Raw genomic sequence first — 13,114 nt, 5'->3', positions numbered from 1 at the left:
TATACTGGATTCGGTCGTCACCAGCAGCCTTGCCAGTTGGGGCGTCAGCTATAGCGTTAGAGACACACTCGGGGTTAACTGTGACTTCGGGGGTTATTAAACCATTGTTACTTCCCTTTCAGCAGTCTCTTTTAATGTGTTGTCGTATCTTTAATTTTTTAAAGTACTGGTGTTGTTTTGTTGTTGTTGTTGTTGTTGCTCTAAGGTATCGTTTTTATATTTTAAATGTTATTATATGACGAATACTTTTAGATAGATGAAAACATATGCATTATATGTTTTTTGCAACAACCAAATAAAAAAATATATACCTTTCAAAGGCACAAACAAGATCCAATTCCACAACAAGATCAAGAACAATAACAACATCTTTAAATGCATTTATGATAACAACTATTAATTGCACCTTAAATGAACCAACTGTAAAGGGATATCACTTATTAGTTTTTACGGTAAACTGTATGCCGCTCTTACAATATACTTAAACTCGGTTTAGTTCTCTAAACATATTTCCCTTCAGAAAACTGATACTTATTTCAAACTACAAATGTTTCATATTGCTTGATTTCATACGTGCAATTATGCATACTCTTTTTATTCAATTTAAACACGTCAGACCTGTTCGTTTCAGTGTTTAAAAGGATTGTATCCAGTAAACTCATGTCATATAAACATGACACAATATGCATCGCAAGGAACATATTTCGGATATAATGAGGCATTGAAAAATGAAAATTTAGAATATTAAACTGTACATATCCTACATTTTTCACAAATACACGTTTAGGGTTTCAGAGAAGGACAATGATTCTATACCTCGTTAATATTTCGTTCCTATCTAAACAAAAGAGTAATACTGGTACTATAATGACTGGTACATGTCTTTTTATTATATGTTTATCTAGGATTTGTCGTATTTACATTGAAATATTCCATTATAATATGATTCTATCAAAATATATTATGATATACATGTACGTATAGCCACAATACAGTTGCTTTTAAATCAATTCAATTTATGTCATTAGATGATTGTAGTAATATATTACACTAATATTGTATGGTTTAGGAGATCGCGTAATCGGGACTACTTTCCTCACTTTTTTATAAATATTTACCAATGTGACCTCCAGTGAACATTTACGAAACAAACTGTTGATGCAGATATAGTCGTAAATTGGTTGTAGTGATATCATAATTTTAATTCCAAATCATTACTATTGTTGTTTTATGGTGTTTTTATTGGTGCTGGATATTTTTACTGACGTTTTTAAGTTGATACAACCTTCGGCCAAGACTGTGTGATTACTAAGTGCATTTTATACCCTTTTTTGTTGTAAAGTCATAGTCAGCTATTCGTAAATGAAGTAGTATAAAACGTTCCAAAACCTCTTGTTGATACCCGCATCGATTTGCCCCTAAAGAAATTATACCTTTTCACGTACATTAACTTACAGCGAGCGCAAGCTGACACACAAAAAGTAGAGCTTTGTCAAAAATAGAAACTGTTTATTTTCAATGCCAAAAAAGTGAAGTTAAACTATTGAATATTTCATTTACGGACACAAGGCTTCGTCGACCATTCCTTTTAAGAAAATAGGCTTTGAAGTTTTTTTAACACATTACAGGAATTCTTGATGGCCTACTTTACATATCTTTATGTCATATGTAAGGATTATGCCCGAAAGCCCGAAATATAAGATGCACAGACACAGTTTGCAGATGCAATTAACAAAAAATAAAAATAAAAATATTGTGAACATGTTCCTTTTATTTAAGATAAATTTACCACTTAAAGATGTACAACTGATTGCAATCTAATTTGTGAGACCAATATTGAAGGAAACCTTTGCTTGTGTCCAAAAAATAATTAAAGAAAATTATATGCTCAAAGAAATTCTGATATAACAAAGTCATTGATAAATCCATGTTCATTGAAATATAATATATCAAAATAAAACATGCAAACAATATATTGTGTCCATTTTTGAATAATTTTTATTCATTTATTATATAGGAATAAGGACCCCTCTTTCAAAGGTCATTACGCAAACTCCCTAGGTATAGGTATTTCTGCTCAGGCAAGTAAGAGAGAAATATTTGTGCCCGATATCTAAACAATAATATGCCCTCCTTTGAAAATTGGATATTATCTCCTCATACTCTGAGTTTGGATCCACAGTACATTTCAGTAATTTACACCTCACATCATGCCTTACATTTTCCAGCGTCTTAATCATCTCTCTTAACGACCGTGCACTCATTGTCACATTTGAAAGTTCAACTCTCTTGATAGAGCGTGGGAGCAGCAGAGTGTGATCACCGAGGTTTCCGGTGTCTATAGAAATGTATTGTAAACAAATCAAACACGGAAGAGTCTTGCAGAGTAAACTAATGTTTGTTATTTTTTTTATTTCAATGTGTTCCAATACACGCGGTTCACGATCAAATGACTGCAAAATACTGCTTTCAACATTTTTTGAAACACAATTTAAATCCAATATAATTAGGCTATTTATATTGACAACAATACCAGTTGTTTCAGTTCCATGTATAGATAAGCATTTGAGACTGTTGCACGCCAAAAGATCAAATATTCCAGCAAGGCAAATAATCTTAACATTGGTTAAAGTGTCTGAGGAGCTACACAACACCTCCTTGAGTTTCTCCTGGCTTTGCCCGGTACTGGTCTTGATATATCGTACATTTGACTTGTTTATCGATAGCAAGTCATCTAATATTTTGGTATCGGTAGTGTATCTAAAATCAAAGCTGAAGAGTGACAGCTGAATATTTGATACTTGACTGGCTTTGGCCTCCTTATAACCCGATGCAATGGTCGACTGAATTTGAATGACTCTTGTTTCAGTCACGAAAGATTGATTTTCCAGGGATATACTATTCGATATCATGGCAGACATCTCATTTGCTATCTTAATGTTCAGACCGCAGATAAAGGCAAACACCTGTGAAATATCCGACATTTCACCGTTCTCCTCATAAAAGGGTGCTAATACTCTCTTTAAGTCATCTGGATGATAACACATGTGTATTGCAGCAAGGAACTCTTGAACAGTCTTGTGAATGAACGAGTAACTCGATTCTATTCTTATTAAAGATGCTGATTTAGTTTCTTGCAAGATTCCAGATTTCAAAAGAAACACAAGATTATCCTGCGCCAAAATGTCGACTTCCTTAAACACCAAGAACGAAGTTCGATCATTCGAAAATAATTTCGTAAAAGCAAGTTCGGCCATCTTCTTTACCATGTTGATGTTGTTCTGTATACAAGTTGTTTTCTTGAAACATCGCGGTAACTGAATATCGGTTTGCGGAACTATGGGCACATTCCGATGTATTCTACCAAACATCATTTCAATAAAAAGTGCGTATATATCACACAGGGAACTCGATTCTGGCTTTCCCTGAAACCACAAACAGACAAGCAACATTGATACAATAGGTACCGATAGAAGAAATTTTAGTTTCATTATGTCAATAAACTTAACGAAATCTTCTAATGTTTTCTTTTCTGTTACTGTTTCATTAAGACTGTTCAAAATTTTCTGAATCAGTAACTTTATATCTGCAGTTCCAACTATCTCAAGATATTTGTCTATTTTCGTGTCTCGAACGCGTTGCTGAGACATTCTCCATGGTCGTGATGTTATCACAACAATTGCATCTATGGTTGGCGCTAAATATGGGACTACTTTGTCTTCTCTTGTACAGTTGCAGTTTGTGCCATCGGGATGGGACCATTCATCCAGACCATCTGCTATGATCATGCACATGTAATTGGAAAGCACATGCTTCATAGTTGAATAAGCATCAGTCATCTCGTCTTTTTGGTAAATTCGGCTGATCAGCTGATCTCGTATCATGTCAGTCATCTGGCAAATGTTACCACAATTTCTCAGATTGAGGTGAAATAAAAACTCGATTTTCTTGTAGAAAGAATCATCCTGGAAATTATAATTCTTCTCTTTTTCGGGAAATAAAGTATGCTCACTCTCGTTGTTTATATGTATACGATGTTGCCATTTCGACCGTAGACGCTGAAATGGTATTTGATGTGAAGCATTTTTGTCCGTGTCATTGGACGTTTCCGTTGATGAAAACTGATTGGCCCATTTCAAGGCACACATTGCACCGCAGGACGACTTTCCCATCCCGGCCTCGCCGACAATAAACACGTGTTTCATAAATTCACCTGCTTTACAGAACATCTGTCTGTAGGATGTCACAGGAGTTTCTTTTTCATTCGCATTCGATCCAACTTTTCTTGGATCCTTCTCGACTATCTTCGGAGAAACGTAAAACTTATCAAGCTTCTCGTCCTTGTCCGACAGCAGGGGCGATATAGGCATTGCGTTGAGTTGTTGCTGGTAGTACTTGACTAGCTGATGACGTAGATCTGTGAAGAAAACACAAATGTTGAGATTTGTTTCACATTATACATAAACTGTATTTAATTCACCATTATAGCCATATGCCATATTTTGCAACAATAAAGAAACCCTTAATTATATCTTTAGTTTACATGTGTGATTTGTAAAGCTGAGCACTTCAGCAGTAGATGACAACGCTAATCTCTTTTTTCTTTGGCTATTATCAGTCAAACCGGTAACAAAACAACACTTTTACCAAGTAGTGTAAGCCTGAATATGAATTAGCATGTTTTCAGTAATTGTAATGCACAAGTTTCGAGCCTAAGGTATGGCCTTGGTTATGCAAGACGACGACACCGTCTGGGCCTACATCTTAACCGAAAAAAATACAAGACAATAAAACCGCTTTTGTTTATTTCATCCGGGGCTTAATAATAAGATTTGTACAATAAAAACGTTTTTTTTTAATCCTATTTTTGAGTTAATGTTAATCCATGGGTAAACTATTTTTACTCTTAAGTAAGTTCGACATTCTACACAAACTGAGCCGATTTCCTGATTGAAAAAGGTCTATACAATACTTGCAAACGTAGTACATGTTTATGTAAGGACAACTAAAACTGTTTCTAATCATAGTTTCTGATATAGATTTTTATAGCCTGTATATTCAAGTTCCAGGTGGATACGAACTAACCTTCCACTTTTTGTTCCCTTGCGTCGTTACATCGGTCATCTAAACTGTGTTTCACTTCACGTTTGACCTCTGTAACGCAAAAATGATAAAATTAGGCAACGAGTAGAAAAGCTGTTTATACGTTATTTGTACTTAATATAAGATTGATCAGATTCGTAAAATATATTGTAGCAGTAAATAATAAGTAGTTAAATGATTCCTTTAAGAAAACCGTGTTGCAGAAAATTGTATTGTCCAACAACAAGATGTGAATGATTGAAAACATCTTATTTCATTTGTTATTTGGAGTAGAAGTGGTTAAACGGAATATTGTACCAAAAGAAGTGTGGACAAGATTCAAGTTTTAGACAAAAGTTCGAGTCCTACCACAGTCTTGCTTGTTTTATTTTCCTCTAATGTTCAATTTCAGTTCTAACGTTCTTATGATTTAAATACCATTGTATGTTTTTAGGTTTACTTAAATTTAATGTAGTGTATATTTTATTAAAAAACTAGATACAAAACAAACTTTTTACGTTTAATTGTTTCGGTCTCAGGGTTACAAACAAATGTTAGATAAAGAAAGAAAACTTATTATCGGATATTGCATTGACAAGGTAAAAGTTAAAAAAAAATGTAAAAAAATTATCATTATGCAACAATACGACTTAAAAGGAACAAAAAATAACATAATTTCTATTATAAGCAATGACTTATGCATATGATTAAATTATTGAAAGAGGCGTATACATATTATATGTCCAAGTATGTCTACGAATATCTAGTGCAGATTCATTGTTATTTAGCTACTTAAAGTATTTTACTGCTGTCTATTGGGACTGCGCAATTCACTTACACAAACCTAAAATATAATCGCGCTAACCATTGCGTTTAACTGTTAATCCGGCAAGTGCGATATAAATGTGTATTAAATGGCTTGATACCATAAACAAGGAATATACATAGTGCAATCACTGCTCACATCTCGTTGTCAGAGTATTGTACCTTGATATGAGTCCTTAAATAAGTTATTTAAATACCAGAATTGTCGAGAAAGTAACAATACGTATACCTTATGTTAGCATTAAAACAGAATAACGTCAATATGAACAGTTAAGCGCGATTTCATTCCAAAGTTTGTTAATCCTATTTATGTTATATATTTAATGGTTTGATTAATATTCAATGAGAATTGCTTGGCAATTTTCTGTATACCAATGGCTTTGGTTAATAAAAGTAGCATAGCCCTTTGATAAAAAATACAACCCGAGTCTGTTACCTCAGATATACGGTGACGATAATGGTTGAATTCCAATGACAATACAACGGTCTCTTTGACGTTCAATACAAGTTCAGGTTATATGAAACAAACAGTTAAATATTCAGTAGCTTACTGGATTTTAATTATGATATTGTTTAAGACAACTTCTAACCTGACGCTAAGAATTTGAGAAAAGTATACGTGTCAAAGAAAACTGAATGAACTTTACCGTCGACTATGAATCCTTTCAGACCCTCTTGTAGCCTATCAAACATCCGACGCTCGATCTCTTTCAAAAATTTGTTTACGTCAAAGTTTATCTGCAGCCATTTGTGTAAAGCTTCCGTCATAATAGTCGGTGTATTTGCAGTTTTAACTTTGATCTGAAATATTAAAATATTATGTTATGCCAACATATCAAATAGTACTTATAATAACATGATACAAGCAGTATATGTATCGAATACAAGAACTGTTTGATAATAACAATTACTAACCTTTCTTATGTGGTTAGCGGCTTGCTTAGCAGCTGTATCATGTATAAGTTCCTGTGGGTCCTCCAGTACTTTAATCATCTTGTCCAGGCAGTCGTCTGCTGTCTGTCCGTCCATCTCATAGTGGGCGTCATGCAGGGTATTGTTCCTTATGGTTCGCACCTGATATATTAAACACAAATTCGAATACATTATATAAAAGTTATTGTTGTTCTTCAAAACAGTAAGAATAGTTTTATTTCCAACATACACTGAGCTTTTACGCGCCTATGACATTAAAAACATTTATATAATGTTATTCTTGGTGATATACATACGCGTAAATAGTACCCGGGTTAAAATACTATTGAAGTATAACAAATGCTTACCTCTTCAAAATTCTGAATAGTTGTTATATGTTGTTTGATAAACGAACTATTCATACAGATGCTTAAAAGTCCTGAAGCGTCCACATGATTTGGCCCCGTCTTGTAAAAGTAGCCGACTGAACTGAGATAACACTTGGTCACCTCCCAGTAACCGACGTGTCGATTATGCCATTGAGTAGAATCTGTATTCATCCAGATTGGATTGTTTTTAGCATGATTGTTATGTATCTCTTTGTTCATTTCATCACAGAAATGGCCTGGCCTGAATGATGATTTTCCTGTCACTTTCGTTCTGCCTTTTGTGCATTTACTGTTGATCTGACATTGATCACATGTTTGGTTATTACACTTCGCATTGACATTGTTCATGAACGTTTGGTACTGTTGTTTGCCTTTTGTATCTACGTATCCCTGTAGTCCTTCTTTCACGTACAGGAGTCCCCAGACCACTCTCAGCCAGTTCTCGTGTCTTGTCTCGATACTCTCAGCCATACTTTATCATTCTAAAAACGAATATTTACAAAACACAATACTATTTATGTTCACTTTAGAGTATCATCTTGTGTTGGACGTTTTATTTCCTCTAAAATGAAAATTCTGGTTTGGTAGAATGCGTTATTCCATTGATCCAAGAAACTGACACAAATAAAATCAGAAAAGTTAACTGTTGAACCATAGACAGTGCAAAATGAAAGCTTTAAACAACATTATTCCTTAAACAACCAATGTTTCACGTTAAAAAATCTGTAGGGTTCAACCATGATTAACATTTTAATATATTAAGCAGCGATAATAATTGCATTCAACATTTCTACCTGAATAATTCTTTAAGAATGGTTCCACGCGAGCCTTTACGGATATAGAACAACCATGTTGTCACGGTATAATGAGTTTTATGATATTTACCCTCAACCAAGTGAGTTTCTTATATTCCAATTGTAATGCAGGTTGTTTCGGCACAAGTAAATAATGTATTCAACCAAAATTGTCAGGCCAAATTGCGTAAGTCACAAGCCATTAGTTTATTTCTACCCGTCTCATTTTGCTTTGTTCAGTAAATTTAAATATTTTATTCCATAGTAAATTCTTTGGCTTGAAATAACATTTGAAGAACATTAAGACATTTCTATTTTGGTTGTTTAAGAACTTTTATGATAATCTGAAGATAATTTTGCCTTTCCATAGCTAAACAACTATCAATTAAGGCATGCACATCATTTAAAGAACACAGATTGTATGGCAGATTTTGCTTAGTAATATGTTATATATTGTTTTAAATCTATGTGTTCTTCATAGTTGAAACCAGGCAAATGTGTTTAGATAAAAATACTGAGGCAGAATATTCGGTCCATTTATTTATCAATTGCTAACATCTTAAGCCATGTTACATAGGTATGATATCGAGGATTTAATGCTCATAAGCATTGTACCCAAACCGTGTTCATACTCTAATATATTTTGGAAACCACAATAAATGGAAATAAATCAAGACTTTCTGAAGCAATACAGCTGAATAAACATGCTTTGTAAATAAGGAATGCTTGAGTCAGAGAGCGTGCACATGTCAATGGTTAATTTTAATCAGATGTTCTAAAACTCTGAATTAACTGTAGTTATATTACCGAATCTCGATTTTTTCCGAGATATAAGACAACACTACTAAGTTACCAAGCTGATAAACATTAGATATGAAATCGTAAAACAGAGAAAACAGGCCGATTTTGACAATTGAAGTCAGTATGATAAATTGTACATGAAATTCATATGATAAACAGCGAAACAACTGCTGAATGTCTGTCGATTTGCCATTTATTTTCACTTCGTCGATTTTAGCTAGATAGTCCCATATCATATGATGTTTTTCTTTTTTTCATTTTAGTGCACTGGACGGGTACAACTATGATATTGCAAAAACAATTTTAAATATGTAAACATGCTATGGTGAAAGAATTCCTACTTTTTGTAATGTATTGACATGCTAGACATATGCAATTATACTAAATGTTTAATGTTGATAGGTACGTCTGTTTGAAATGTCAAAAGCCATAGCACTATAAAACAAGTTTAATTGTGACCATGATATTTGACCCACATACATTTCATTTTGTGCCAGATGCAATTATGCCTAGTTAATTGAAGAAACCCTCTTTACAAAGACAAGTTTTAGCCATTCCAAGTCTTTGGAAAACTCTAATGCATGACCGAATTCCAACACCGACAAGCCAAATACAAGGAATATTGACCAATACCTATTGGATAAGACCTTAGGACCTTTGACCTACATAAATGTGTCATGAACGCGACACGCCATATTCGTATGGGAAATGTACTGAGCAATTTTAATATTTTGATTCAAAAGACGTGGTGTGACTAAGAGTACTTAAAGGTTTTTTGTGATTCGGACTTTTGATAAGTGCTATGAAAGTACTAGTGTGACTCTAGTTTGAGATAAGTACTTTGAAAAATCTGGTGTGGCTCGGGCTTGAGATAGTCGTCATTAAGGCATTGTGGGATTTGGACGTTTGATAAGTGCTATAAAAGTACTAGTTTGTCTTCGGCTTGAGATCATTGCTACGAAAGTACTAGTGTGACTCGGGCTTGGGATATTGGCTATGAAAGTAATATTGTGACTCGGGCTGAGATAGTTGCTATGAAAGTACTGATGTGACTCAGGCAATAGTTAAGTGCTATGAAATAACTAGTGTAACTCGGGCTTGAGTTAGTTGCTATTAAGGTACTAGTGTAACTCGTGCTTTAGATAGTCGCCATACAGGCCTAGTGTGACTCGGGGTTTATATTATCGCCATACAGGCCTAGTGTGACTCGGGGTTTATATTATCGCCATACAGGCCTAGTGTGACTCGGGCTTCAGATAGTAGCAATGAAAGTACTACTGAAACACCGTCTTGAGATAAGTGCAGTGGAAACACTAGTTTAACTCGGGCTTAAGATAATTGCTAAACAACGCCTAGTGTGACTCGAGTTTGAAATAATAGGCATCTGGATACTCGGGATGAAGATGGCTGCTTTTAAAGACCTAGTATAACTCAGGCTTTAGATTGCTGCTTTTTTAACTCGTGTTTGTATCAGGCTTTAGATTGCTGCTTATTTAACTCGTGTTTGTATCAGGGTTTAGATGACTGCTTTTAAAGTCATAGTGTGCCTTGGCCATAGATATTTTATAAACAGCTTTATGAAGAGACCAACTGCAGCTTATGTTATAGCCTTGACACGTCGTCTAAGGGTTTCAACAGTTTTTAATACATTTTAATTTCTATTATTATATCCAACATTAATTTCTCTGTCTTCATTGGTACTGCCACCCATGCCAATGAGTCCGACCCCGAGGTTTGTATATTCTTGATAGCATGTAAGCCGGACGTGATAACGATTTAAGTTGCCCCGTGGTTCGTTGTTCGAATATTTATTTTTTTTACATTTTTTTTTACTTGTAGCCTTAGCTGAAGCTGCAATTGCACTGTTTTGTAACTTGAAAAAGCATATGCAACATATATGCCCCATTTGATGTATTAACTCCAACCCGGAGTTTGTTTAAATTTTGAAATTTGTGTTTTCCACCTCAGACCGACTTTTATTTCGAAACAAAAAGCTTCGATTCATAATAATTGTCCTAACTTTCAGATTGCTAAGAGTATTGCTAATCCCGATTTTTATGATGTTGTTCTCAAGCAATTTCGTAAAATTAAAATGCAGGTAGTTGGGCAGATAGACTCAATGAATTACATGGATTTTATTTAAACCGTGAATATAAAGGCCATACTTTGATTTTATTTGTTGAAGATGAATTCCTGAAACAAAATATATGGTTGAATATAGCATCCTTACATAACGAAGCTTTCAGTCCTTTTTGTCTTTTGGTTTTAATTATTTGTTTTATTTTTTAGATTTCGCGGGTAATGCTTTGATAGGATTTTCTGTATTTGGGATCGTTGGGATGATAGTTAGATTTGTACATGTAAACTGGTTTAAACCCCCAGTAAATTGATATTTTACTGGCCGTTCCAGGGTGCCTAACAATCCTTGATAAACATACCTAGCTTTTTATACATGGTTGTGTGTCCTGTGCTGTTTGTGTGTTTTTGCTGTTTTTCCGTGTTTCTTGTTGTGGTTTTTTGTTTTTGTGTTCTGTGTCGTTGGCGTTTACCCAGTGCCGTAAAACCGGGTTTGTGTTTTTGCTACTAAGCTTGTTTCTGTAGTTTTTCACATAAGTATTGTAATTCACGTGTTTATCATATTGCTCAAACAATCCTGTTGATGGGTAAATTACAAAGTGTTTTTTTCTACAGGGTTGTATCCGTAAAACACTTCATTATGTTTAAACAATACGGACTGTTAACACTAATTTGAATCGAATTGAACTGATCATAAGACATATTAAAAAAAGGTTGAAAACAATATACAATACTCTTTAGAGTGTACATCACAAACAGACTTTGAAACACAAATATTGAATAAATAAAATATAAATAAAATACATACCTCAATCACTTATAACATTGGTTGAGTTTATTTGCTTAAAATATTTCCTATTTATGTAAACCTAGCGTGTTTCGTAAAAATCTTCTGTTTTGACTATACACCGCAAATAATTCGTAATAAGCGTGGCACTGATTACAGCATAGGTTTTATCTGGTATCAAAGAGGTGAACAATAGCATTGCCAAAAATCCATGTTAAAGTAGTGTCATGTTCAAGAAGTCTAGTCCATTTTATTGTCTAAACGTATAAAAACATTTTATGAAACGTACAAATCGTGTTAAAGGGCGGGCATAAATGTAACGTGTAATTTGTTTATTTTAGAAAACGGACATTTATCACTAGAAAATGTTTCTGAAAATGAAAACGAAATGAAACCTCTAACAACAAATAAAAAGTATTTAAACTTAAGTCTCTTTTTTCGAATCCCCCCTCTCTCCAAATAGGACACACTTATATGCTGCGTTTACTTACATTTTCTCGTCGGGAAATTATGCCCGCTTAGTTAAATGTTGTTTTAAATGTAAAGGTAAAGGTAATGGTTTTTGCAAGAAGACAACTAAACCAATAATAAAGTGCTTGAATAAGAAAAACGTGATATACATTTATATAAGCGTTATTTGTTTATAACCGTTTAAGTGTCTATTTTATAACAAAATAAGAATCAAGTAGGTTTTATATAATTTACAGTTTCCGCTAAATGGTGTACGAAGGTGCTTTAAAACTAAACGTAAAATGTTTGGAACTTCATTTTTAATAATAGTAATGCAAGCACAACAATTAATTTTATTTTAGTTTATTATGTGAACTATATACGGTTAGCGCTGCAAAATGCAAAATTCGATAAACCCCCAGAGGCAAGTCAGTTATTTACCAAAGGGGACACATATAACCTCGTCGGGCATCTCCCAAAGTTAAATTCGCCCCAAAGGTAAATGCGAGTTATTTGGAATGGTAAGAAGTATCTTTTGAGAATATCTTTTTCCTAGCCTTAATGCAATTACTGCAAACGTATAGACGTTCATCATTTCATGAGGTGTGTCAGTCAGTCTTTTCTCCCGACGCTTCATGATCTCCTCTTGTTCCATGTACTCGGACTATCAATATATATCGTAGGTCTTACGCGCAACGCATTTGATGAAATTACGCTAGCCCATAGGTTTTCTTTTTTACATCCAACTTTGCAACAATGGAAATGTTTGAATCGCCAAATTGGTCATCGGTTTACGAGTATCTATAGTTGTTGATAGGCCCATGTAATGTGGCTGTCAAACGCTATGATAGTGGTGTTCCCTTGTCGGCCACTAGTTGTTGTAATAGTTGGAATATACTTCTTAACCCTGTTCAACTACTTTTTGGTGTCATACGACTTGACTACGTATTTCATAAAACCACCGGTGAGCCTAGTATTGCTCTGCAAGCTTAGTAATT

The 13,114-nt window shown here is 34.1% G+C and overlaps 1 protein-coding gene across 1 annotated transcript; it reads right to left on the bottom strand.

Moving 5' to 3' along the window:
• Positions 1-1,751: 1,751 nt before the first annotated feature.
• Positions 1,752-11,810, bottom strand: LOC128222568 (uncharacterized). Its single transcript, XM_052931645.1, has 6 exons — positions 11,688-11,810; positions 7,188-7,690; positions 6,823-6,981; positions 6,555-6,708; positions 5,086-5,154; positions 1,752-4,417 (listed from the first exon to the last, which is right to left on the bottom strand). Exons 2-6 carry the CDS (start codon positions 7,677-7,679, stop codon positions 2,058-2,060), a joined length of 3,234 nt encoding a protein of 1,077 aa, XP_052787605.1. The 5' UTR covers positions 7,680-7,690; positions 11,688-11,810; the 3' UTR covers positions 1,752-2,057.
• Positions 11,811-13,114: the final 1,304 nt, after the last annotated feature.

The sequence above is a fragment of the Mya arenaria genome, chromosome 16, assembly GCF_026914265.1.
Source record: "Mya arenaria isolate MELC-2E11 chromosome 16, ASM2691426v1".
In the NCBI taxonomy this organism is placed as follows: Eukaryota; Metazoa; Mollusca; class Bivalvia; order Myida; family Myidae; genus Mya; species Mya arenaria.
This window is presented reverse-complemented; position numbering and strand designations above follow the sequence as displayed.

Excerpts from the sequence above, each read along its gene's own strand:
- LOC128222568 (XM_052931645.1), bottom strand. The coding sequence starts at position 7,679 with ATGGCTGAGAGTATCGAGACAAGACACGAGAACTGGCTGAGAGTGGTC. Across the intron at positions 6,982-7,187 it reads CTATTCAGAATTTTGAAGAG|GTGCGAACCATAAGGAACAA; the intron begins GTAAGCATTTGT and ends TTAATATATCAG. Across the intron at positions 5,155-6,554 it reads GAAAGGATTCATAGTCGACG|AGGTCAAACGTGAAGTGAAA; the intron begins GTAAAGTTCATT and ends TTTGCGTTACAG.